At 48.5% G+C, this 27,424-nt stretch overlaps 1 protein-coding gene across 2 annotated transcripts in view; it reads left to right on the forward strand.

Moving 5' to 3' along the window:
* The window catches only part of THBS3 (thrombospondin 3), a 151,927-nt gene that overhangs the window by 61,848 nt on the left and 62,655 nt on the right, over positions 1-27,424 (forward strand). For both annotated transcript variants that reach the window (XM_077255905.1, XM_077255898.1), the window contains 7 exons: positions 575-723; positions 798-938; positions 1,432-1,509; positions 1,580-1,732; positions 1,824-1,934; positions 3,526-3,633; positions 3,712-3,871. In XM_077255905.1, the coding sequence (XP_077112020.1) occupies positions 575-723; positions 798-938; positions 1,432-1,509; positions 1,580-1,732; positions 1,824-1,934; positions 3,526-3,633; positions 3,712-3,871 (900 nt within the window). The remainder of the gene's footprint in view (positions 1-574; positions 724-797; positions 939-1,431; positions 1,510-1,579; positions 1,733-1,823; positions 1,935-3,525; positions 3,634-3,711; positions 3,872-27,424) is intronic.

Raw genomic sequence — 27,424 nt, forward strand, 5'->3', positions numbered from 1 at the left:
CATGGGGAAGGAGTACCAGCATTCTGTGTGATGAGCCCTGGTCCATGCGGTCTTTCTAAAGGCAGGCGGACAAGAGCACCCACTGACCCTCATGTCTCCACACTCCCCTTTTTGATCTCTTGTCATTGTCGATCTCCCCCTACTCGCTTTCTCGTCATGGTCGGTCCCCTCCCCCGCCTCACTCTCGTCATGGTCAGTCCCCACTCCCTCCTCGCTCTCTCATCATTGTTGGTCCCCTCCTCGCTCTCTTGTCATGGTCAGTCTGCTTCCCCGCCTCGCTTTTTCATCGCAGTCGGTACTTCTCTTCCACCTCGTTATCTCGTCACGGTCAGTTGCCCCCGCCTCTTTCTCCCGTCACACTCGGTCCCTCTCACACCTCACTCTCTCATCACGGTTGATCTTCACCTCCCTGTCTGGTTACGGTCGATTCTCAGTCGATCTTCCCCACCTCGCTCTCTTGTCATGGATCCCCCACACTTCTCGCTCTCTTGTCGTGGTCTGTTTCCCCCCACCTTGCTCTCTAGTCACGAATACCGCTACCGCGCTCTAGTCACATTCACTTTTTTCCCCTCAGGGTTTCATGAGCACCGCTCCCGCTGTAACCCCAACCCGTGTTTCCAGGGTGTGGATTGTATGGAGACATATGAGTACCCTGGATATCGCTGTGGCCCCTGCCCCCCGGGGTCCATTGGTAATGGCACACACTGTGCAGACATTGATGAGGTGTGTCTTGGGCGAGGGTTGTAGGTGGGGGTTTGGGGGGGATTTGTACCCTGATGCTCCTCTTTCACCCACAGTGCTTTCACGCCAATCCTTGTTTTACCGGCTCCAAATGCATCAATGCTTCTCCGGGCTTCCGCTGTGAGGCCTGTCCTCGTGGTTACAGGGGCAACTCTGTTTCTGGAGTGGGCGTCGACTATGCTAAGGCTAGCAAACAAGTGAGCCCATAATATGTGTGCACGGCATGCGGGAAAGCTGGAGTGTGGGGCTTGTGGTGCAGAACTCTGATATGCGGTGTGTGGGGCTTTGGTGTGCTGGACTCATCTTTTATCCTTCTCTCATCTTCTCTTCTACTCTCATCTTCTCCTCTCATCTTCGCTGCTCCTATCATCTTTTCTGCTCCTCTCATCTTCTTCTCTCCGCTCATCTTCTCCGCTGCTCTCATCTTATCCGTTCCTCTCATCTTATCCTCTCATCTCTTCTCCGCTCCTCTCATCTCTTCACTGCTCCTCTCATCTTATCTGCTCTTCTCATCTCTTCTCCGCTCCTCTCATCTTATCCTCTCCTCTCATCTCTTCTCCGCTCCTCTCATCTTCTCCACGCCTCTCATCTTTTTCTGGGCCTCTCATCTTCTCCGCACCTGTCATCTTCTCTGCGCCTCTCATCTTTTCCGCTCCTCACATCTTTTCTGTGTCTCGTGTCTTATTCTAGGTTTGCACAGACATTGATGAGTGTAATGACGGGAATAATGGCGGCTGTGCCGCAAACTCCATCTGTACGAATACAATGGTAAGTCTCCGTGTCTGCTCCCCCTTCCACTTCACCGCCATCATACTCATTCTGGGCCCTTCTTTTCCAGGGCTCTTACAAGTGTGGCCCTTGTAAGCCAGGCTTTGTCGGGAACCAGTCTTTGGGATGTGCACCCAAGAAATCGTGTGCGGGGCCAGCGTTCAATCCCTGCCATGTTAACGCGCATTGTGTGTTCGAGAGGAACGGGGATGTAACCTGTGCAGTAAGAGCCGCGGGTCACATCTGCAGCCCCCTAACTCGATTCTACCACCCACTTCTACATCTTATGCAACTGTTCTCTTCTTTCGCCACAGTGCAATGTTGGATGGGCTGGGAACGGATATACGTGTGGCCGCGACACGGACATAGATGGCTACCCTGACGAGCCCATGCCGTGTATCGACAACCACAAACACTGCCGCCAGGTACAGAGAGTGGAGGCGGGGCTCCGCTGTGTAGACTCTGCATGTCCCTTCTTGCCCTGTGTCCCAACTCCATCTGGGCCCGCTGTGTAGTGTCCTTTGGTTCCTTCCTGCCCTTTATCCCAACTCTGGCTGGGTCTCGCTCTGTAGTGTCCGATGGTCCCTTCCTGCCCTGTATCCCAACTTTGGCTGGGCTTTGCTGTGCAGTGTCTGGTGTGGTCCCTTCCTGCCCTGTGTCCCCACTCTGTCTGGGCCCCGCTCTGTAGGGTTCAACGGTCCCTTTGTGCCCTGTCTTCCCGCCCTGCTGTGTAGTGTCTGGTGGTCCTTTTCTGCCCTGTGTCCCCACTCTGGGCCACGTTGTGTAGTGTCTGGTGGTCTCTTCCTGTTCTGTCTCCCCACTCTGTCTAGACCTCATCTAGTCTCCAGAGGCCCCTTCCTGCCCTGTGTCCCCACTCTGTCTGGGCCACACTGTGTAATGTCTGGTGGTCCTTTCCTGCCCTGTATTCCCAATCTGTCTGGGACTCGCTGTGTAGTGTCTGGTGATTCCTTCCTGCCCTGTACTCCAACTCCGGCTGGGCCTTGTAGTGTCCAGTGGTCCCTTCCTGCCCTGTGCCCCACTCTGCCTGGGCCCCGCTCTGCCTGGGTCCCGCTGTGTAGTGTACGTTGGTCCCTTAGTGCCCTGTATTAGCACTCTGGGCCTCGCTGTCTAGTCTCAAGTGGTCCCTTCCTACCCTTTTCCTCCACTCAGTCTTGGCCCCGTTGTCTAGTCCTTGCTGCTCTGTCTCCCCGCTCTGTCTTGGGGGCACCACTGCCCTGTGTCCCTGCTTCGTCTGGGGGGACCGCTGTGTAGTATCCTGGGGTCCTTTCCTACCCTGTCTTATTGCTTTTTCTGGGCCCCACTGTGTAGTCTCTGGGGGGGGGTCTCTTCCTGCCCTTTCTCCCCACCCCAGATGCTACATAGTGGTGCTCTTTTTTTCCCTGTCTCCCTGCACTGTCTGGGAGCCCTTCACTGTGTAGTTTCTGAGAGTCCCTTCCTGCCCTGTCTCCCCGCCCGTCTGGGGGACACAGCTGTGTAGTCTCCGGTGGTCCCTTCCTGCACTGTGTACCTGCTCAGTCTGGGGGGAACGGCTAGGTAGTCTCCTGGGGTCCTTTCCTGCCCTGTCTTATTGCTTTTTCTGGGCCCCACTGTGAAGTCTCTGGGGGGGTCTCTTCCTGCCCTGTCTCCCAAGCCCAGACGCTACACAGTGGAGCTCTTTTTGCCCTGTCTCCCCACACTGTCTGGGGGGACCTCCACTTTGTAGGTTCTTGAGGTCCCTTCCTGCCCTGTCTCCCCACCCATATGGGGGGCACCACTGTGTAGTTTCCGGTGGTCCCTTCCTGCCTGCCGGCTCCTGTCAGGTGCTGCTGTGTAGTATCTGATGGTCCCTTCTTGCCATGTGTCCCCGATGCGCTCCATCTGGGCCCAACTGTGTAGCCTCTGTCTCCCCGCCCTGTCTGAGGGACCTCCACTGTGTAGTCTCCGGGGGTCACTTCCTGCCTCCACACTCTGTCTGGCCCCCTGCTACATTACCATGTTCCTCCTCCTTCCTCACAGGATAACTGCAGGCTTACCCCAAACTCTGGGCAGGAGGACGCAGATAATGACGGGATCGGGGATCAGTGCGATGAGGACGCCGATGGCGATGGGATTAAGAACGTAGAGGTAACCAGGGGTCTGGATGTGGGGGGGTCACTGTGCCTCCCATTGGGGGTCTCTTCTCAGTCCACTCTCATCTTCCAGGATAACTGCAGACTCGTCCCTAACAAAGACCAGCAGAACTCTGACACCGACTCGTATGGAGATGCCTGCGACAACTGTCCCAATGTGCCCAACAATGACCAAAAGGACACTGATGCCAACGGAGAGGGGGACGCCTGCGACAACGACACCGATGGGGATGGTGAGTGTCAAGGAACCAGTGCTCACAACAGCCTGAAAGCTCCTTCGTGAGGGAGATCACATCCACACTGGAAATCTGACAGTTTGCAGATGGTGGAGGATGTGGCAGTCTGTAAATGTAGGGTGAAAGGAACAGCCATGCTCACTGATGAGTGTGCTCCCACATCTATACTTGTAGAGGATAGTGTCTGCCCTCCTGACCAGGGCCGGCTCCAGGTTTTCGTAGGCCCTGGGCGAAAGAGTCTCAGTGGGCTCCTTAAACACATACCACAATTTATGATGCACAGATATGGCAAAGAAATATAGGTATAGTACAATGCCAAAGATTTCACTTCTTACATTACATGAGTGATATCTATTGTAAACTCTACAATAGCTCAGAAACCAGACAGTATATTCCTCCATACAGTATTATGGGCACCACATAGCGCAGCATACAGTATTATGGGCACCGCATAGTGCTCCATACAGTATTATGGGCACCACATATTCCTCCATACAGTATTATGGTCACCACATAGTCCTCCATACAGTATTATGGGCACCACATAGTCCTCCCCACAGTATTATGGGCACCACAGAGTGCTCCTTACAGAATAATGAGCCCAATATAGTGCTCCATACAGTATTATGGGCACCACATAGTCCTCCCTACAGTATTATGGGCACCACATAGCGCTCCACACAGAATAATGAGCTCCATATAGTGCTTCATACAGAATAATGAGCCCCACATAGTCCTCCAAAGAGAATAATGAATGAATATGAATATATTGCTCCATACAGTATTATGGGTACCACGCACTCCTTCATACAGTATTATGGGCACGCCATAGTCTTCCATACAGTATTATGGGCACCACATAGTCCTCCATACAGTATTATTGGCACCACATAGTCATCCATACAGTATTATGGGCACCACATAGTGCTCCATACAGAATAATGGACCTCATAGAATGCTCCATACAGAATGATGGACCCCATATAATGCTCCATACAGAATCATGGACCCCATATACTGATCTGTACTGAATAATGGGCCCCATATATTGCTCCATACAGTATAATGGACCCCATATAATCTTCCATACAAAATAATGAGCCCCATATAATGCTCCATACTGAATAATGTGCCTCATATAATGCACAATGCATAAAAAATAAATAATCAAATACTCATCTCTCCTTGTTCCATGCTTGCTGCAGCTCCGGTCTCCTCAGCATCTTCTGACTCTCTGCACTGCTCTGCGCAGAGGGCACGCTGTAGTGATGTTATCGCGCTCTGTCATGAGCCGTCACAGAATCAGAATGTGCGGAAGAGAACGGAGCTGCAGAGGAACAGGGAGAGGTGAGTATTTCAAACCATTTAAAACATGACTGGGCCAATCGACTCACGGGCCCCATGGCATGCAGGGTCGCCTATGGCGAGTGGGCCCCCTTGCTTTCTCAGGGCCTCGCTTGCTCAGGTGACATCGGCCCTGCTCCTGACAATGTTTGTTCATGCTCGCAGAGACACGGGGGATGAGGTCTTGGGTTCAAATCCCAGACCTGGACCAGAATAGAATGTGGCAGTGCCCGATCAGATGCTCCAGTACGTAATCTCCCAATAAGCTCAGGTCTGTGGACCTGAGGGAAGGACACTAGTATCAGTGACCTCTTCTCCCAGGACTGGTCCACACAATGGCCACACTAGGCTGAGCATTTTCCTGCGCTTACGTAAGGGTTTACCGTAGCATCCTGCTACAAGCAGTAGTGTCACGGGTATGACAGAAGCTGCAGACAGTCGCACTGCATCTAGCTGCAGAAGGTCTCTGCATTTGGCCTTGCAGACACCTTCTTAACCCTTCTGACTCTTTGACCCAGTGGCAACCTTAATCCGGCTTTAATTGACACACCTGGACTGGGTGTTTATAGACTTCCTGTCTGCTGCTGGTAGGTTAAACAAGAAAAAAATGGAGTACCAAGATCCACCAAAAAGTAAAATCATAATAGTTTATTTATTGAAAATCATACTTATAAGGCACCGAAAAGAGTTACAAAAAACATATCAAGACATGAGTTTTTCTGAGATTGAGAACAAAGGTGCAGCAATCACGTGCAGTCAGACCAAGCAGCAGGGTAGGATAAAGTAAACCCTCCTAAAGTGCCAGTGCTTCAAGTGTAGTTTACATACCCATATTAGTGGTAAGAATAGCCATAAGGATGCTAGTATAATCACAGTGAAATCCAATAGTATGAATATAAGCTACCACATCCCTTGGCACCCACTCAGAGTATGAATATACAGTTAGTGTTCCTTACCCATAGCTGTGGAGTCCGCACCACGTGTACCCCTACGCGCGTTTCGCGTGGGCTTCGTCAGGGGGCTGCTGCTGGTAGGTGCCTGTGATATTTCCTTTTTCCCCTGTTGAGGCTTGGAGCTATAGCAGTCGGCTATCTTCCTCTTTGGTACTGCTGGAAGTTGTCTGTGTTACATCTCTGAGTCTACTCAAGATAAGTGTTCCCCTTGTTTGTCTATCCCAGCTCTCTTTAGTGGTAGTGGGAATTGACTAGTGCTTATCCCGTCCTTCCCTAAGCAGGGCTTATTGCCGGGGTCAGACAGGGATTAGGTTCCTGGTCGGTGATAGGTGCAGAACCTATATAGGGATGTTTAGGGCAGACAGGGTGACTTTAGATCTGCCTAGGAGTCTCCACTCACCCCTTCCCCTCATCCCTTTGTGTTGCACTTAGTCTTTCCTACACTGTGCATGACCAGTAGTCAGGGGGTAAATGCCCATTCAGCAGCACAGTGCAAGGCTGTGAGCCCAGGTCCCTCTACTGGACGTCGGGCCCTGCACACCAGTAGCCATGGCAGGTCCATAGTTAGGGCTCTGGCACAGTGGAGCAGATATTGGTTCTGCTGCTGTGGTGATGCCCTCGTCCAACTCGGGATCTACTCCATGCTCGGGAGACTGATGGTAGACATTGGAAGCCACCTTGTGTCGTCACGTATGGATGTGCATCCTCCAGGAGCTGGCTGATCAGAGCAACAAGAACAGAGGCATTTTTTATATCCCTGCCGTGATCTATTGTCACGGATGTGTCAGAGGCTACAGACAGTTGCACTGCACCTGGCTGCAGAAGGTCTCAGCGGTTGGCCTTGCAGACTAGTGGCCACCTCCCCTGGCCTTAATGATGTCACCTGGATCTGGGTGTTTATAACGCCCAACGTTCTGTTAGGAGTTGCTGGTGTTATTTTCTATTTGCATTTCCCTGTTGAGGCTTGGAGCAGTAGCTGTCAGCTTTCGTCCTTTTTGGAGTTTGGAGGACGTAGGTGTTTCTCTCTTAGTCTTCTCAAGCGAAGTGTTCCATTGTTTCGTTTGTTTATCCCAGTTGTCTTTAGCTTTAGTGAGGATTGACTAGCACTCATCCTGTCCCCCCTGGTGCAGGGCTTATTGCCAGGGTCAGGCTGGGATTAGGTATCCTGCTCGGTGATAGATGCGGAACCTATATACTGTAGGGACGATAGGACAGACAGGGTGAGGTTAGATCGGTCTAGGAGTCTCCACTCCCCCCTTCCCTAGTGTTTGGTTCCCCTTCCCTTATCCTTTTGTGTTGCACTTAGTATGTCCTACACTGTGCGTGACATCTATATACACCTACTTTCGTTTATATACGTGCACTGCTGTAGTGATATATACCCGTATATGCTTGTATATCTATGCTCCTGCGTACTGCTATAGCTGTATATACTGTACATCCATGTGTGTTCTGGTATATCTCTGCTCCTGTGTACAGCTATAGATATTGTGACAGTCACTGGTGAAGGGATGGAGGGGAGATATGTGTCACTGTTCATAATGGCGTCAGTGATGTGAAACCAGAGTAGTTTCCTCCAGCATACTACATGATGTGAGGGTTAAATTAAAGTTATATTATCGGCTGGTTTTTATGTGGACATTCATAGAGCGGATGGGAGAATGTCCACCTTATCTCCACCTACAGAGCTGAGCACTGCCGTGCGCTGATAGGACCTTGGTGAGGACACATAGCGACCCTCGCATATAACATCGGTCACTGCCTCACAATGTATGTATATCCATGTGTATACATACTACTCAAAAAAATAAAGGGAACACTAAAATACCACATCCTAGATATCACTGAATGAAATATTTCAGTTACAAATCTTTATTCATTACATAGTGGAATGTGTTGAGAACAACAAAACATAAAAATTAATCAATGTAAATCAAAATTAATATCCCATGGAGGTCTGGATTTGGAATGATACTCAAAATCAAAGTGGAAAAACAAATTACAGGCTGATCCAACTTCAGTGGAAATGCCACAAGACAAGGAAATTATGCTCAATAGTGTGTGTGTGTGTGTGTGTGTGTGTGTGTGTGTGTGTGTGGCCTCCATGTCCTGTATGACCTCCTTAAAACACCTGGGCATGCTCCTGATGAGGCGGCAGATGGTCTCCTGAGGGATCTCCTCCCGGACCAGGACTAAAGCATCTGCCAACTCCTGGACAGTCTGTGATGCAACGTGACATTGGCGGATAATGCAAGACATGATGTCCCAGATGTGTCAGTTGGATTCAGGTCTGGGGAACGGGCGGGCCAGTCCATAGCTTCAATGCCTTCATCTTGCTGGAACTGCTGACACACTCCAGCGACATGAGGTCTGGCATTGTCCTGCATTAGGAGGAACCCAGAGCCAACCGCACCAGCATATGGTCTCACAAGAGGTCTGAGGATCTCATCTCGGTACCTAATGGCAGTCAAGCTACCTCTGGCGAGCACATGGAGGGCTGTGCAGCCCTCCAAAGAAATGCCACCCCACACCATTACTGACCAACTGCCAAAACTGTCAAGCATAACCCCCATCTGTGGACGTCGGGCACTCAGACCATCCTCATGGAATCGGGTTCTAACCGTTTGTGCAGACACATGCACATTTGTGGCCTGCTGGAGGTTATCTTGCAGGGCTCTGGCAATGGTCCTCCTGTTCCTCCTTGCACAAAGGCTGAGATAGCGGTCCTGCTGCTGGGTTGTTGCCCTCCTACGGCCCCCTCCACGTCTCCTGGTGTACTGGCCTGTCTCCTGGTAGTGCCTCCAGCCTCTGGACACTACGCTGACTGACACAGCAAACCTTCTTGCTACAGCTCGCAATGATGTGCCATCCTGGATGAGCTGCACTACCTGAGCCATTTGTGTGGGTTGTAGAGTCCTTCTCATGCTACCACGAGTGTGAAAGCACAACTAACATTCAAAAGTGACCAAAACATCATCCAGAAAGCATTGGTACTGAGATGTGGTCTGTGGTCCCCACCTGCAGAACCACTCCTTTATTGAGTGTATCTTGATAATTGCCATTACACCTCGTACACACGTGGCTCCGCTCGGTACCCCTCGTACACACGCTGCTCCGCTCGGTACACCTCGTACACACGCGGCTCTGCTCGGTACACCTCGTACACACGCGGCTCCTCTCGGTACACCTCGTACACGCAGCTCCGCTCGGTACGCACGTGGCTCAGCTCGGTACACCTCATACACACGCGACTGCGCTTCGTACACCTCGTACACACGCGGCTGCGCTCCGTACACCTTGTACACACGCGCCTCCGCTCCGTACACCTCTTACACATGTGGCTCTAATCTGTACACCTCGTACACACGCGGCTCCGATCCGTACACCTCGTACACACGCGGCTCCGATCCGTACACCTCGTACACACGCGGCTCCAATCCGTACACCTCGTACACGCGCTGCTCCGATCCGTACACCTCGTACACACGCGGCTCTGCTCCGTACGCCTCGTACACACGCGGCTGTGCTCCGTACGCCTCGTACACACGCGGCTCCACTCCGTACAACTCACACACACGGCTCCGCTCACACACTTCTCCGCTCCGTACACCTCATACACACACTGCTCTGCTACATCCACACTGTAAACCCCTCCTGACCCCACACATAAACTTACCCTCATCCAGCACCATGACAACCAGCAGAGTCCTGCATAAACGGAGCCCCTGATGATGTGACCCCTGACTCCTCCCCTCCTGTGATCCCCTCACAGGTCCTGTGCGCACAGAGCAGCCATTCGAAGTTTCCCGACGTTTCTTGGCAACCAGTCAGTGATCACAGTCAGTGCAGTGCGGGAAAAGTACGATCCCGGCCGTGACCACGGGGGAGACTGTCAAAATCGGGACTGCCCCGCTGGGTCCGGGAAGGTTGGGAGGTCTGGTATATATACTGATGTGAGTGCTTGAATATCTCTGCTCCTGTACTCCTCTATAGGTGTGTGTGTGTATGTATACGTATATCTATCTATCTATCTATCTAATTGTCTAAGGGGTACTTCCTTCTTTCTGTCTGCAACTTCTGTCACGGAAATCCCGCGTCGCTGATTGGTCTCGCCAGTTGCCTGTCATGGCTGCCTCGACCAATCAGCGACGGGCATAGTCCGATTAGTCCCTCCCCCTACTCCCCGCAGTCAGTGCCCGGCGCCCGCTCCATACTCCCCGCAGTCAGTGCCCGGCGCCCGCTCCATACTCCCCGCAGTCAGTGCCCGGCGCCCGCTCCATACTCCCCGCAGTCAGTGCCCGGCGTCCGCTCCATACTCCCCACAGTCAGTGCCCAGCGCCCGCTCCATACTCCCCGCAGTCAGTGCCCGGCGCCTGCTCCATACTCCCCGCAGTCAGTGCCCGGCGCCCGCTCCATAATCCCCGCAGTCAGTGCCCGGCGCCCGCTCCATACTCCCCGCAGTCAGTGCCCGGCGCCCGCATACTCCCCTCCACCCACCGCTCACACAGGGTTAATGCCAGCGGTAACGGACCGCGTTATGCCGCGGGTAACGTTACCGCTGCTATTAACCCTGTGTGTCCCCAACTTTTTACTATTGATGCTGCCTATGCAGCGGCAATAGTAAAAAAAGTCTAATGTTAAAAATAATAAAAAAACAAAAAACCTGCTATACTCACCCTCCGTAGTCCAACGATGCGCTCGCGGCTGCCGCCATCTTCCGTTACCAGAGATGCTTTGCGAAATTACCCAGAAGACTTAGCGGTCTCGCAAGACCGCTAAGTCATCTGGGTAATTTCGCAATGCATCCTGGAAACGGAAGATGGCGGCAGCCGCGCGCATAGGGACAGCTGGATCCCAGGGGGTGAGTATATAACTATTTTTTGTTTTAATTATCTTTTTTTTAACACGTATATGTGCCCACACTGCTATATACTACGTGTGCAGTGTTATATAGCGCGTGGGATGCGTTATATACAGCGTGCCTGCTATATACTACGTGGCCAGTGTTATATACTACGTGGCCAGTGTTATATACTACGTGGGCAGTGTTATATACCGCGTGGGCAGTGTTATATACCGCGTGGGCTGCGTTATATACCGCGTGGGCTGCTATATACTACGTGGGCAGTGTTATATACTACGTGGGCAGTGTTATATACCGCGTGGCTGCTATATACTACGTGGCCAGTGTTATATACTACATGGGCAGTATTTTATACCGCGTGGGCAGTGTTTTATACCGCATGGGCTGCGTTATATACCGCGTGGCTGCTATATACTACGTGGCCAGTGTTAGATACTATGTTATGTACTGCGTGGCCCGTGCTATATATTACGTGGCCACTGTTATATACTGCATGGCCTGTGTTATATACTACGTCGCCTGTGTTATATACTGCGTGGCTGCTATATACTGCGTGGGCTGTGTTATATACTATTTGGGCTGTGTTATATACTGCGTGGCCACTGTTATATATTGCGTGGCCTGTATTAACGCATTGGGTATTCTACAATATGTATGTATTTATGTATATAGCAGGCACATAGTATATAGCACAGGCCACGTAGTATTTGTCTGCTATATACTACATGGCTCCTATATACTACGTGGCCTGTGCTATATACTATGTGGCTGCTATATACATACATACATACATATTCTAGAATACCCGATGCGTTAGAATCGGGCCACCATCTAGTCTACTATATAATTGTCTAAGGGTCACTTCCGTCTGTCCTTCTGTCACCGTTATTCGTTCGCTGATTGGTCTCGGCAGCTGCCTGTCATGGCTGCCGCGACCAATCAGCGACGCGCACAGTCCAGAAAAAAATGGCCGGAACTCGGCTTCAGGAAAATGGCCGCCGCGATCTCGATCTGCGCACGCGCGGCATCCCGCGGCCATTTTCCTGAAGCCGAGCACTACCATCTGCACAGGATCCCAGGAAGAGGAGAGGCGGGACGCGGAGGAGCGGCGACAAGAATGGTGAGTATGATACACTACAAGGGGCCCTCGGATCGTTAGGTGAGTATGTTTATTTTTTATTTTTTGGACCTGTCACTGGGCAATATCCTACGTGGCTCTGCTGTATACTACAAGGCTGGGCAATATACTACGTGGCTGGACAATATACTACAAGGCTGGGCAATATACTACAAAGCTGTGCAATATACTATGTGGCTCTGTGCAATATCCTACGTCGCTGTGCTGTATCCTATGTAGCTGGCCAATACACTACGTGGCAGGGCAATAAACTACGTGGCTGGGCAATATACTACGTGGCTGGGCAATATACTACGTGGCTGGGCAATATACTACGTGGCTGGGCAATATACTACGTGGCTGGGCAATATACTATGTCGCTGGGCAATATACTACGTGGCTGGGCAATATACTACGTGACTGGGCAACATACTACGTGACTGGGCAATATACTACGTGGCTGGGCAATATACTACGTGGCTGGGCAATATACTACGTGACTGGGCAATATACTACGTGGACATGCATATTCTAGAATACCCGATGCGTTAGAATCGGGCCACCATCTAGCATATATATAATTGTCTAAGGGTCTGTTTGTCTGTAACTGAAATCCCACGTCGCTGATTGGTCACGCCCGGGCCGGCCTCGACCAATCAGCGATCGTAAATAAACTACATACATATACTAGAACGAGAATAACATGAAGGACAGTCTGTGAGGGGAAAGAATAACATGGAGGACAGTCTGTGAGGGAGAGAATAACATGGAGAACAGTCTGTGAGGGAGAGAATAACATGGAGGACAGTCTGTGAAGGAGAGAATAACATGGAGGACAGTGTGTGAGGGAGAGAATAACATGGAGGACAGTCTGTGAGGGAGAGCATAACATGAAGGACAGTCTGGGAGGGAGAATAACACGAAGGTCAGTCTGTGAGGGCGAGAATAACATGGAGGACAGTCTGTGAGGGAGAGAATAACATGGAGGACAGTCTGTGAAGGAGAGAATAACATGGAGGACAGTGTGTGAGGGAGAGAATAACATGGAGGACAGTCTGTGAGGGAGAGAATAACATGGAGGACAGTCTGTGAGGGAGAAAATAACATGGAGGACAGTCTGTGAGGGAGAAAATAACATGGAGGACAGTCTGTGAGGGAGAGAATAACATGGAGGACAGTCTGTGAGGGAGAGAATAACATGGAGGACAGTCTTTGAGGGAGAGAATAACATGGAGGGCAGTTTGTGTGGGAGAGAACAACATGGAGGACAGTGTGTAAAAATGTTCCCCTTTTTTAAGTTTATCATATGGTAAAATAAATGGTGTCTTTGAAAGCTATAAATGCATGTAGAAAAGCCGCGGAGACACCATCACGTGTTTCTCAACGCAAGCAATGAATAGCCAGGTCTTTCACCGGGAAGGAACAACCACGGGAAGGGCAGCATCCAAGAAAGGAAAACCACCTATGCCAAAACATGGTATCCATCCACAGACAGCTGTTTCGGGGTATTTGCCCCTCATCAGTGTGGAGGAGGAAACTGGCTATTAGGAGCAGTGCCTAGTGAAAAGACTATAAACATGAGGATGAATGACCTCGGGGAGATCAAAACATCCAACACCGCGGAGACACCATCACGTGTTTCTCAACGCAGTGATCCAGAACACTGCCCCCATCCCTTATGGGAAATATGCAAATGCAGGTAGAAAAGCCGCGGAGACAACATCACGTGTTTCTCAACGCAAGCAATGAATAGCCAGGTCTTTCACCGGGAAGGAACAACCACGGGAAGGGCAGCATCCAAGAAAGGAAAACCACCTATGCCAAAACATGGTATCCATCCACAGACAGCTGTTTTGGGGTATTTGCCCCTCATCAGTGTGGAGTAGGAAACTGGCTATTAGGAGCAGTGCCTAGTGAAAAGACTATAAACATGAGGATGAATGACCTCGGGGAGATCAAAACATCCAACACCGCGGAGACACCATCACGTGTTTCTCAACGCAGTGATCCAGAACACTGCCCCCATCCCTTATGGGAAACATGTTTTGGCATAGGTGGTTTTCCTTTCTTGGATGCTGCCCTTCCCGTGGTTGTTCCTTCCCGGTGAAAGACCTGGCTATTCATTGCTTGCGTTGAGAAACACGTGATGGTGTCTCCGCGGCTTTTCTACATGCATTTGCATATTTCCCATAAGGGATGGGGGCAGTGTTCTGGATCACTGCGTTGAGAAACACGTGATGGTGTCTCCGCGGTGTTGGATGTTTTGATCTCCCCAAGGTCATTCATCCTCATGTTTTATAGTCTTTTCACTAGGCACTGCTCCTGATAGCCAGTTTCCTACTCCACACTGATGAGGGGCAAATACCCCGAAACAGCTGTCTGTGGATGGATACCATGTTTTGGCATAGGTGGTTTTCCTTTCTTGGATGCTGCCCTTCCCGTGGTTGTTCCTTCCCGGTGAAAGACCTGGCTATTCATTGCTTGCGTTGAGAAACACGTGATGGTGTCTCCGCGGCTTTTCTAAATGCATTTGCATATTTCCCATAAGGGATGGGGGCAGTGTTCTGGATCACTGCGTTGAGAAACACGTGATGGTGTCTCCGCGGTGTTGGATGTTTTGATCTCCCCGAGGTCATTCATCCTCATGTTTGAAAACTATAAGCCATCCTGTAGAAAACAAGCTGTCATACAGCGATAGATGACTAATAACGTTTTGACTCTTAAAATAAAGACAGGAGAAAAACAATAGCAGTGTGTCCAATGGGTTAAAACATAAATGTAAGCACCAATGTTTATATGAATACTAGATGGTGGCCCGATTCTAACGCATCGGGTATCTACTATATAATCGTCTAATTCTGTCTGTTTGTCTGTAACGGAAATCCCGCGTTGCTGATTGGTCTCGCCAGCTGCCCGCTACCAATCAGCGACAGGCGCAGTCCGTCCGCGAATTGGCTCGGGATTTGAACCACGCTTCGCTGATTGGTCATGCCCGGCCGGCCACAACCAATCAGCGATATTGGCTCGAGATTTAAACCCCGCTGCTCTGATTGGTCGCACCCGGCCGGCCCCGACCAATCAGTGATATTGGCGCAGGATTTAAACACCGCTTCACTAATAATCTATATATTTTACACGGAAAATCCTGTGTATTCATTGCATTATTCTTAAATCTTCATAAATAAACTACATACATATTCTAGAATACCATATATATATAGTGGTATGGCGACTGGTCATGTGATTAATGGGTGGTATGTATCGAAGAGGTGGCTGGCCCTGTGATGGAAGCCTGGGTATGTTTTGCTCAGCAGATCTACTGCTGAGGGATTTGTTTTACATTGGGAAGGCTTCCAGGTGACTTGGAGAGCTGGGTGGGTCCAGTCACCTACATACCCACCCGAAGGGGTTTGTCTGAACATCTAAGATGTTTGTGTGTTTGAGGTCCTGCGGTGATGTCATGATCACCTGACTAGCCATGTGATAGGTTCCTGGGTGTGGTTACAATTATGTAATGGAGGTGTGTTTGGCACATGGGAGCAAGTGCTGGCTAGTCTGAACCAGAGCAAGGAGGCCTGTGAGATATCTCCGGAGTGGACGGTCAGATAACCGTGAGTGATACTGACTGGGGTAAGTGAGAGATGTCTGTGGGATACCTCTGAGGCCGACACCAACAGGTAATGGACAGGGATCCGTGTTATACTGACTGGGGTCAGAGAGAGAGACCGTGTTTACTCTATTGGATACCTCTGAGGATAAGAGGCATCCGGGAACCTGTGTGATGGACGCCAACAGGTAACGGACTGTAATCTGTGTTATGCTGACTGGGGTCAGTGAGGGACTGTGGTTCCACTGTAAAGCCGAATGTGTACAGACTGTGTTCAGGTTGTTGCATAATACCAAGTTCCTGAGGTTGCGGTTTCTGCTGATGTCGAAATAAACCAAATAGACTGTTTTTGTAAGGCTACTTTCACACATCAGGTTTTTTGGTTTCAGGCTAAATCCGGCGAATTTGCAAAAAAATTGATCCGGCGTAAATTATGAAAAACTGATGCACCGGATCCGTTTTTTAGCTGGATCCAGCTTTCTTTTGGTTTTTTGACTTCCTGATTGCGGGGACAAGAGAGAGAGAGAGAGAGAGATTTTTCCCATGCCAGAATTGAAAACAAAGCTTCTGGGCATGCTCAATGTGTAAAAAACGGATTCGGTAGCCGGAACCGTTCATTCACACACCCGTTCCATGCTTTTATTGCCGGAAACGTTCCTTCAGGCTTTTTCGCCGCACAGAAAAAACGTTGCAGTGAATGCTTTTTGTGTCCGGCAAAAAAGCCTGAAGGGATGGATCCGGCACAAAATGGATGAAACGCATGTCTTTCAGGCACAATCCGGCGCTAGTACAACTCTATGGGAAAAAAACGGATCCGGCGTAAAAAAAAATCCGTTTTTTTCAAAAATTGCTGGATTGTGCCTGAAACAAAAAACCTAATGTGTGAAAGTAGCCTAAGAAAACCGTGTCTGTGTGCGTTTATCCCATTGCCAAGCGAGTGTCCCTTAAGACACGCAGTAAGCGCTATCTTGCAATATATACACTGCTCAAAAAAATAAAGGGAACACTTAAATAACAGAATATAACTCCAAGTAAATCAAACTTCTGTGAAATCAAAGTGTCCACTTAGGAAGCAACACAGTTTGACAATCATTTTCACATGCTGTTGTGCAAATGGAATAGACAACAGATGGAAATTATTGGCAATTGTCAAGACACACTCAATAAAGGAGTGGTTCTGCAGGTGGGGACCACAGACCACATCTCAGTACCAATGCTTTCTGGCTGATGGTTTGGTCACTTTTGAATGTTGATTGTGCTTTCACGCTCGTGGTAGCATGAGAAGGACTCTACAACCCACACAAGTGGCTCAGGTAGTGCAGCTCATCCAGGATGGCACATCAATGCGAGCTGTGCCAAGAAGGTTTGCTGTGTCTGTCAGCGTACTGTTCAGAGGCTGGAGGCGCTACCAGGAGACAGGCCAGTACACCAGGAGACGTGGAGGGGGGCCATAAGAGGGCAACAACCCAGTAGCAGGACCGCTACCTCAGCCTTTGTGCAAGGAGGAACAGAAGGAGCACTGCCAGAGCCCTGCAAAATGACCTCCAGCAGGCCACAAATGTGCATGTGTCTGCAGAAACGGTTAGAAGCCGACTCCATGAGGATGGTCTGAGTGCCTGATGTCCACAGATGGGGGTTGTGCTCCTAGCTCAACACTGTGCAGGACGCTTGGCATTTGCCACAGAACACCAGGATTGGCAAATTCACCACTGGCGCCCTGTGCTCTTCACAGGTGAAAGCAGGTTCACACTGAGCACATGTGACAGAGTCTGGAGATGCCATGAAGAACGATCTGCTGCCTGCAGCATCCTTCAGCATGACCGGTTTGGCAGTGGGTCAGTAATGGTGTGGGGTGGCATTTGTTTGGAGGGCCGCACAGTCCTCCATGTGCTCGCCAGAGGTAGCATGACTGCCATTAGGTACCGAGGTGACCATAATGCTGGTGCGGTTGTCCCTGGGTTCCTCCTAATGCAGGACAATGCCAGACCTCATGTGGCTGGAGTGTGTCAGCAGTTCCTGCAAGATGAAGACATTGAAGCTATGGACTGGTCCGACTGTTCCCCAGACCTGAATCCGATTGAACACATCTGGGACATCATGTCTCGCACCATCCATCAACGTCACATTGCACAGTAGACTGTCCATGTGTTGGCGGATGTACAGCCTTGAGTCTTCTTGGGAATGATGCAACATGTTTTTGACACCTGGATTTGGGGATCCTCTGCCATTCTTCCTTGCAGATCCTCTCCAGTTCCATCAGGTTGGATGGAGAACATTGGTGGACAGCAATTTTCAGGTCTCTCCAGAGATGCTCAATTGGGTGTAGGTCAGGGCTCTTGCTGGGCCAGTCAAGAATGGTCACAGAGTTGTTCTGAAGCCACTCCTTTGTTATTTTAGCTGTATGCTTAGGGTCATTGTCTTGTTGGAAGGTGAACCTTTGGCCAAGTCTGAGGTCCAGAGCACTCTGGAAGAGGTTTTCATCTAGGATATCTCTGTACTTGGCCGCATTCATGTTTCCTTCAATGGCAACCAGTTGTCCTGTTCTTGCAGCTGAAAAAAATCCCCATGGCATGATGCTGCCACCACCATGTTTCACTGTTGGGATTGTATTGGGCAGGTGATGAGCAGCGCCTGGTTTTCTCCACACATACCGCTGAGAATTATCACGAAAAAGGTCTATCTTTGTGTCATCAGACCAGAGAATCTTATTTCTCATAGTTTGGGAGTCCTTCATGTGTTTTTTTTTTCTCTTTTGCAAACCCTCTGCAGGCTTTCATATGTCTTGCACTGAGGAGAGGCTTCCATTGGGCTACTCCGCTATACAGGCCTGATTGGTGGAGGTCTGCAATATAGTTGACTTTGTGGAACTTTCTCCCATCTCCCTACTGCATCTCTGGAGCTCAGCCACAGTGATCACAGTGAACTTCTTCCATTTAAGGATTATGGAGGCCACTGGGCACTTAGGAATCATGAGTACTGTAGAAATTCTGTTGTAACCTTGGCCAGATCTGTGCCTTGCCACAATTCTGTCTCTGAGCTCCTTGGCCAGTTCCTATGACCTCATGATTCTCATGATTTGGTCTGACATGCACTGTGAGCTGTGAGGCCTCATATAGACAGGTGTGTGTCTTTCGAAATCAAGTCCTATCAGTTTAATTAAACACAGTTGGCCTCCAATGAAGGAGTAGAACATCTCAAGGAGAATCACAAGGACATGGACAGAATGTGACTTAGGGTACCGTTACACAAAACGATTTACCAACTATCACGACCAGCGATACGACCTGGCCGTGATCGTTGGTAAGTCGTTGTGTGGTCGCTGGAGAGCTGTCACACAGACAGCTCTCCAGCGACCAACTATGCCGAAGTCCCCGGGTAACCAGGGTAAACATTGGGTTACTAAGCGCAGGGCCGCGCTTAGTAACCCGATGTTTACCCTGGTTACCATCGTAAATGAAAAAAAAAAAAAAACGTACATACTCACATTCCGGTGTCCGTCAGGTCCGGCCGGCACTCACAGTCAGTGCGGGAAGCAGACGGCGAGGGACCTGACGGACACTGGAATGTGAGTATGTACTGTTTGTTTTTTTTTACATTTACGATGGTAACCAGGGTAAACATCGGGTTACTAAGCGCGGCCCTGCGCTTAGTAACCCGATGTTTACCCTGGTTACAAGCGAACGCATCGCTGGATCGGTGTCACACACACCGATCCAGCGATGACAGCGGGAGATCCAGTGACAAAATAAAGTTCCAAACGATCTGCTACGACGTACGATTCTCAGCAGGGTCCCTGATCGCTGCTGCGTGTCAGACACAGCGATATCGTATGGATATCGCTGGAACGTCACGGATCGTACCGTCGTAGTGACAAAAGTGCCACTGTGAGACGGTCCCCTTAAATATGAGTGTCTGAGCAAAGGGTCTGAATACTTATTTTTTAAAATCACATAGTTTTTATTAAAGCATATGATGACACGCCAGTAACACTGTCTGACAATTTCCAGACAGGTACAATGAAAACAAAACCGATTTAATACATTTTCATATTATGAAAACAACGAATTTACCCCAATCCCCTGCCCGTTATCCAATAAAACCATCTGACAACATCTACTCTTGAAAAGTGATGGCAAGCTTTACAAAAGCCCACCTATACATGTAAAAGTTCCTCCAGAAGCAACTAAACGACACCCATTCTATTCTGCAATAATTCAGCAGACGCCACGCCTGGGTAATCCATCCATCCGCCCCACACATTTTCCAATTTTTTATTTTGACCTCTCTTGCTGTATGTATTTTTTTCCATAAGGACAATAAAATTTATTATGTTAATAAATTCCCTTTTCCCTGGCGGTTTTTCATCCAACCAATGCATCGTAATAAGCTTTCTCGCAGCATACAACAATATCGCAATAATCAACCTTCCACGTTCATCCGTAGCAATATCATCCATACAACCCAGAAGGCAAGTCAGCTGGTTATGCACCACATTTACTCCTGTCACCTCTTGAATCAAGTTAAGCACCTTCACCCAAAAGGGTTGTAGGCGAGTGCACGACCACATCGTATGTATCAAACCTGCATCCTTCCTCTCCGCACCTTGGGTATTTTGAGTCACCTCTCAGTCCTGCCTTCCTCATCCATGCCGTGGTCCTGTACACCCTATACACCAGGTATAACTCCAACACCCTCAGCCTCACTCAAGGACGCCCTGGGGATGTATTGAAGTATAGACTCCCACTGGGACATCGACAAGGGACCCAAGTCTGCCACCCATTTTTCCTTTATCTTTAATGGGTGGTGCTTCAATAAAAAGGTATCCATCTGACCGGATCTGAATACTTATGACAATGTGATATTTCAGTTTTTCTTTTTTATTAAATTTGCAAAAATTTCTGCATTTCTGTTTTTTTTCAGTCAAGATGGGGTGCAGAGTGTACATTAATGAGAAAAAAAATTTTTTTTTTTAATTTACCAAATGGCTGCAATGAAATTTTGCAATGAAAATTTTAAAGGGGTCTGAATACTTAACGTACCCACTGCATATATGTGCGAGTGTGTATATACAGTTATATGAAAAAGTTTGGGCACCCCTATTAATCTTAAGCTTAATGTTTTATAAAAATAGTTTTTTTTTGCAACAGCTATATCAGTTTCATATATCTAATAACTGTTGGACACAGTAATGTTTCTGCCTTGAAATGAGGTTTATTGTATTAACAGAAAATGTGCAATCTGCATTCAAACAAAATTTGACAGGTGCATAAGTATGGGCACCTCACCGGAAAAGTGACATTAATATTTAGTAGATCCTCCTTTTGCAAAAATAACAGCCTCTAGTCGCTTCCTGTAGCTTTTAATGAGTTCCTGGATCCTGGATGAAGGTATTTTTGACCATTCCTCTTTACAAAACAACTCCAGTTCAGTTAAGTTTGATGTTCGCCGAGCATGGACAGCCCTCTTCAAATGATCCCACAGATGTTCAATGATATTCAGGTCTGCGGACTGGGATGGCCATTCCAGAACAGTGTAATTGTTCCTCTTTTTTTTTTTTTTTTCGCATTGATTTGCATTGTACTGTAAATCGCGGTGCAGTTCTGCAGCGTTTCTGCAGCAGAAATATCTGCTGCAGTTCTGCACCAATTCTGCACTAGATCTGCATCGTGTGCACATACCCTTATTGTTTCCGTCAAGTCCCTCGCCATCCGCTTCCCGCACTGACTGACTGCCGGCCGTAAAGTAAAAGCAGAGCACAGCGGTGACGTCACCGCTGTGCTCTGCTTTCACTTTACGGCCGGCACTCAGTCAGTGCGGGAAGCGAACGGCTAGGGACCTGACGGACACCGGAATGTGAGTATGTACTGTTTTTTTTTTTTTACATTTACGATGGTAACCAGGGTAAACATCGGGTTACTAAGCGCGGCCCTGCGCTTAGTAACCCGATGTTTACCCTGGTTACCCGGGGACTTCGGCATCGTTGGTCGCTGGAGAGCTGTCTGTGTGACAGCTCTCCAGCGACCACACAACGACTTACCAACGATCACGGCCAGGTCGTATCGCTGGTCGTGATCGTTGGTAAATCGTTTTGTGTAACGGTACCCTTAAGCAGGGACATGTACAGACAATAAATTCAATACAAGTTAAGACAATTTAAACAGTGACATTAGGGGTGAGGTCCCTGCTCGCAAGCTTACAATCTACAAGGAAATGGGGGGACACAATAGGTGAAAAGTGCTTGTTATTTCAGGTCTGGCAATTATAATAAATAGGAATTTTCATATAAAGCTGCATGATCCGGTCATCAGCCCGTGTGTTTAAGTGCAATAGTCAAGTATCAAGTGCAGTTATCATGTGCATGGAGGATATGGAGACAGATGAATAGTAGGGTTCAGATTCAGAATAATGTTTGGAAGGAGGGAACAGGGCAAAGTTAGTTTACTGAGTAGTTGATGTAAGCTTGTTTGAAGAGATGGTTTTTCAAAGCGCGCTTGAATAGGTTGGGGCTAGGTATCAGTCTGATCGTCTGGGGAAGTGTATTGCAGAGAGCTGGTGCAGCACGAGAGAAGCCTTGGAGGTGCGAGGTTCGGATTACGGGTGATGTTAGTCTTAGGTCATTTGTAGAACGGAGGGCACGTGTAGGGTGATAGACAGAGATGAGAGAGGAGATATAAGGCGGTGCAGAACTGTGGAGAGCTTTGTGGGTGAGAGAGATGAGTTTATACTGGACCCTGTAGCGAATGGGTAGCCAGTGTAATGACTGGCACAAGATGGAGGCATCGGTGAAGCGGCTGGACAGAAATATGACCCTGGCTGCCACATTCAAGGTGAATTGGAGAGGAGAAAGTTTGGTAAGAGGCAGACCGATCAGAAGAGAGTTGCAGTAGTCCAGACGAGAATGAATAAGGGCGACAGTAAGAGTCTTAGCAGTTTCAAAGGTGAGAAAAGGTCGGATTCTGGAGATGTTTTTAAGATGCAGGTGACAAGAGCGAGTGAGTGATCGGATATAGGGGGTAAAGGAAAGTTTGGTGTCGAATTTGACCCCAAGACAGCGGGCATGCTGCTTGGGAGTTATGGTTGAGCCCTCCAGGGTAATTTTGATGTTGGGTAGAGTGAGGTTAGTAGAAGGGAGAAACACAAGAAGTTCTGTTTTGGAGAGATTTAGTTTCAGATAGAGGGAGGACATGATGTTAGTGACAGCAGACAGACAATCCTTGGTATTTTGAATTAGGGTAGGGGTGATGTCAGGAGAAGAAGTGTATAATTGGGTGTCATCAGCATAGAGATGATACTGGAACCCAAATCTGCTGATTGTTTGTCCAATAGGGGCCGTGTATAGAGAGAAGAGGAGGGGGCCTAGGATTGAGCCCTGCGGAATCCCGATAGGGGACAAGGAGAGGAAGAGGAGCCGGCAAAAGATAGTGAAGGAGCGGTCAGAGAGGTAGGAGGAGAACCAGGAGAGGGCTGTGTCCTTGAGGCCTATGGTGGAGCATAGTGAGAAGAAGCTGGTGATCCACAGTGTCAAATGCAGCAGAGAGATCCAGGAGAATCAGCAGAGAGCAATGACCTTTGGATTTAGCTGTTATTAGATTATTAGAGACTTTAGTGAGGGCAGATTCAGTGGAGTGTAAAGAGCAGAAACCAGATTGTAAGGGGTCAAAAAGAGAGTTATCCGAGAGATAGCAGATTAGATGGGAGTGGACCAAGCGTTCCAGGAGTTTAGAGATGAAGGAAAGGTTAGAGACAGGTCTGTAGTTAGCAGTGCAGTTCTCGTCCAGGGATGGCTTTTTAAGTAAAGGGGTTATGATTGCATGTTTAAATGAGGAAAAGATACCGGAAGAAAGAGAGAGGTTAAATATTTTAGTCAGGTGAGTGGTGACCACTGGTGAGAGAGACTGCAAGAGATTTGCAGGTTGTAGGCCGAGCAGAAGTGAGGAGCTTGGAAACTTCTTCTTCTGAAACAAGCTCAAAGATGTCTAGTAAGCTTGAGGTGCGGCAGGGAAGGGGATCCAGGCACTGAGGAGATTGGGCTGAGATATCCTGATGGATGTGGTTGATTTTTTTTATAGGAAATAAGTGGCCAGATCCTCACCACTGAGATTGGTGATGGGGGCCTGTACTTTAGGTTTCAGGAGGGAGTTTAAGGTTTCAAAAAGTCGTTTTGGGTTGTTGGATAGTGAGGTGGAGGGTGGTGAAGTAGGATTGTTTAGCCATATAAAGTGCAGAGTTATATGTTTTAAGCATGAACTTATAGTGGTTGATGTCTTCTGCTAAGAGAGATTTTCTCCCTTCTGCTCTGCACACCTTGAGCAACGCTGAAGAAAGCGTGTTTGCATAGTGTGCCAGGGCTGCCGTTGTCTGTGTCGGGTCTTTCTGCGTGTAGAAGGTGCTGCTTCATCTAGGGCATTCTTCAGTGTATTATTAAAGTGTGACAATGCTAAGTCTGGACAGGAGAGGGAGGAGAGTGTCCATAAGCTGCTGGGTATTAATGGTACGTGTATTCCGATAAGTATGGTAAGTGGGGGTGTCCTGGGTGAGGAGACAATTCTTGACAGAGAAGGAAAGAAGGTTGTCATCCGAGAGCGGGAGAGGGGAGTTAGTAAAGTCGTGCAGCAATCCAGAATTGGAGAAAACCAGGTCCAGAGTATTCCTGTCCTCATGCGTAGGAGAATTAGTAAACCGTGAGAGGCCGAATGAAGAAGTTAGAGAAAGAAGATGAGAGGCAGATTGGGAGAGGGGATCATTGATGGGGATGTTAAAGTCTCCCATGATGAGGGTGGGGATGTCACAGGATAGAAAGTGAGTAAGCCAGGTGGCAAAGTGGTCTAGAAACAGGCGGGAGGAGCCTGGAGGGCGATAAACAACCGCCACTTGCAAGGAGAAGGGCTTAAAGAGTCTGACGGCGTGGATTTCAAAGGAAGGAAATGTAAGTGAGGGAACCTGGGGGATGACCTGGAAAGCACATTGTGATGAAAGGAGCAAACCAACACCTTCACCCTTTCTGTTCTCAGGTCTGGTGGTATGTGAAAATTTCAGCCCACCAAACGAGAGAGTGGCAGCGGCGGTGGTGCTGGAACCAGGTTTCTGTAATAGCCAGAAGGTTAAGGGAATTAGAGAGGAAAAGATCGTGAATGTATGTTAGTTTGTTAAACACAGACCGTGCATTCCAGAGAGCACAGTAGAAAGCGATAGGAGAAGGCATGCACTGAATTTTAATAAGATTAGCAGGGTTTCTATATGCAGCTGGAGGAGAGTAATGTATGCTGGTGGAGGGAGGCCCAGGGTTGGGGGAGATGTCTCCTGCAACTAGTAGAAGGAGAAAAAACAGAAAGAGCAGGTGGTGGGATGATTTGTATGAACGTTTTGAGTGCTGCATGGAGGTAGTGGCTGGTTTGGAGTGGGTAAGAAATGTCGGTAGAGCCTCAGAGTTATACATGGGAGAGGGGAGAAGGGAGGGGTGGATATAGAGAGGGTGCCCAGAATGTGTTAAAGGGCGGGCTAGTTGTGAGAAAGCAGAAGTAAAAACAAATAAGAAGCAGATTGATATGATCAATGCATAATGTAGTATGACTGGCCAAGAAGCATGATTGTTTGGAAAACTTATGCACCTTACCTGTCTTCTGCCCTGTCCAATTGCCATTGTCTAACTGCCAAGCACTTGATCCTGTTGCACTTAATATCTGTTGCACGCGCGAATGCTATCCCAGCCAGACTAAATATATATGAAATGAAATGACTGCTAGCATCAGAAACCAAATGGCCACAATCAGCAATTAACCAATTAGCATAAGGCCAGAGCAGGCATTACTATGCAGGGTAAACAACCAATGCTGAACAAAGCCATAAAACTGGGAAAAAAGGGGAAAAAAGATAGCTTTGAACACTTTAAATCTGAAACGAAAAACAGAGAAAAAAAAACAACAACACAGGAGTGATGGATAAATTACCATGAGCAAAGCTTGCTAGATATGGTTCTGTTCACACTAGCAGTCAGCACACAAATGGATGATGGATAAATTACCTGTGCATTGAGTTTCAACTCACTCCAAATATTTTCTATTGGGTTCAGCTCTGGAGACTGGCTAGACCACTACAGGACCTTGAAATGCTTCTTGCAGAGCTATTTCTTAATTTCCCTGGCTGTGTGTTTCAGGTCATTGTCATGCTGGAAGATCAGGCCATGATCAATATTCAATGCTCTTACTAAGGGATAAAGGTTGTTGGCCAATATGTCACTATACATGACCCTCTACATCTTCCCTTCAGTGTAGTACAATCGTCCTGTCCCCTTTGCAGAAAAGCACCCCCAAAGTATGATGTTTCCCCCACCATGCTTCATTGTTGGGACGGCGTTCATGGGTTTGTACTCATCCTCCTTCTCCCTCAAACATGGTGAGTGGAGTTGATACCAAAAAGTTCTATTTTGGTCTCATCGGACTACATGACCTTCCCCCATGCCTCCTGTGGATTATGCAGATGGTCATTGGCAAACTTCAAACAGGCCTGACAAGTGCTGGCGTTAGCAGGGGGACCTTGCGTGCCCTGCAGGATTTTAATTCATGATGGCGTAGTGTGTTACTAAACAGTAATGTCTGAGACTGTGATCACAGCTTTCTTCAGGTCATTGACCAGGTCCTACCATGTAGTTCTGGGCTATTTCCTGACCTCTCAGAATCATCCTTACCCCATGAAGGGAGATCTTGCATGGAGGCCCATACCAAGGAAGATTGACAATCATCTGGTATTTCTTCCATTTTCTAATAATTGTGTCAACAGTTGTTTCTTCTTGCCAAGTTGCTTGCCTATAACCTGTAGTCCATCCCAGCTTGTGCAGGTCTATGTGATTGAGTGTATGGACAGGTGTCTTTTATACAGGTAACGAGTTCAAACAGGTGCAATTAATGCATGTAATGAGTGCGGAGTTGGAGGCTTCTTGCAGAAAAGCTAACAGGTCTATGAGAGAATTCTTGCTGGTTGGATGGTGATCAAATACTTATTTCATGCAATAAAATACAAATTAATTATGTAAAAATCATAAAATGTGATTTTCTCTTTTTTTTTTTTTTTTACATTTATTTATTTATTTTATTTTTAGATTTGGTCTCTCACAGGTGAAGTGTACCTACGATAAAAATTACAGACCTCTCCATTCATGAAGTATCGTTTCTCCTTGCGGAGAGTGACATGATAAGCATGTCGAGGTGAGGAGACTTAAAGGTACCTTCACACTAAGCGACTTTGCAGCGAGAACGATGACGATCCGTGACGTTGCAGCGTCCTGGATAGCGATCTCGTTGTGTTTGACACGCAGCAGCGATCTGGATCCCGCTGTGATATCGCTGGTCGGAGCTAGAAGTCCAGAACTTTATTTTGTCGCTGATCACCCGCTGTCATCGCTGGATCGGTGTGTGTGACACCGATCCAGCGATGTGTTCACTTGTAACCAGGGTAAATATCGGGTTACTAAGCGCAGGGCCGCGCTTAGTAACCTGATATTTACCCTGGTTACCATTGTAAAAGTAAAAAAAAAACACTACATACTCACCTTCTGATGTCTGTCACGTCCCCCGCCGGCGGCTTCCCTGCACTGAATGTGTCAGCGCCGGCCGGCTGTAAAGCAGAACACAGCGGTGACGTCATTCAGTGCAGGGAAGCCGCCGGCGGG

The sequence above is a fragment of the Ranitomeya variabilis genome, chromosome 1, assembly GCF_051348905.1.
Source record: "Ranitomeya variabilis isolate aRanVar5 chromosome 1, aRanVar5.hap1, whole genome shotgun sequence".
Lineage (NCBI taxonomy): Eukaryota > Metazoa > Chordata > Amphibia > Anura > Dendrobatidae > Ranitomeya > Ranitomeya variabilis.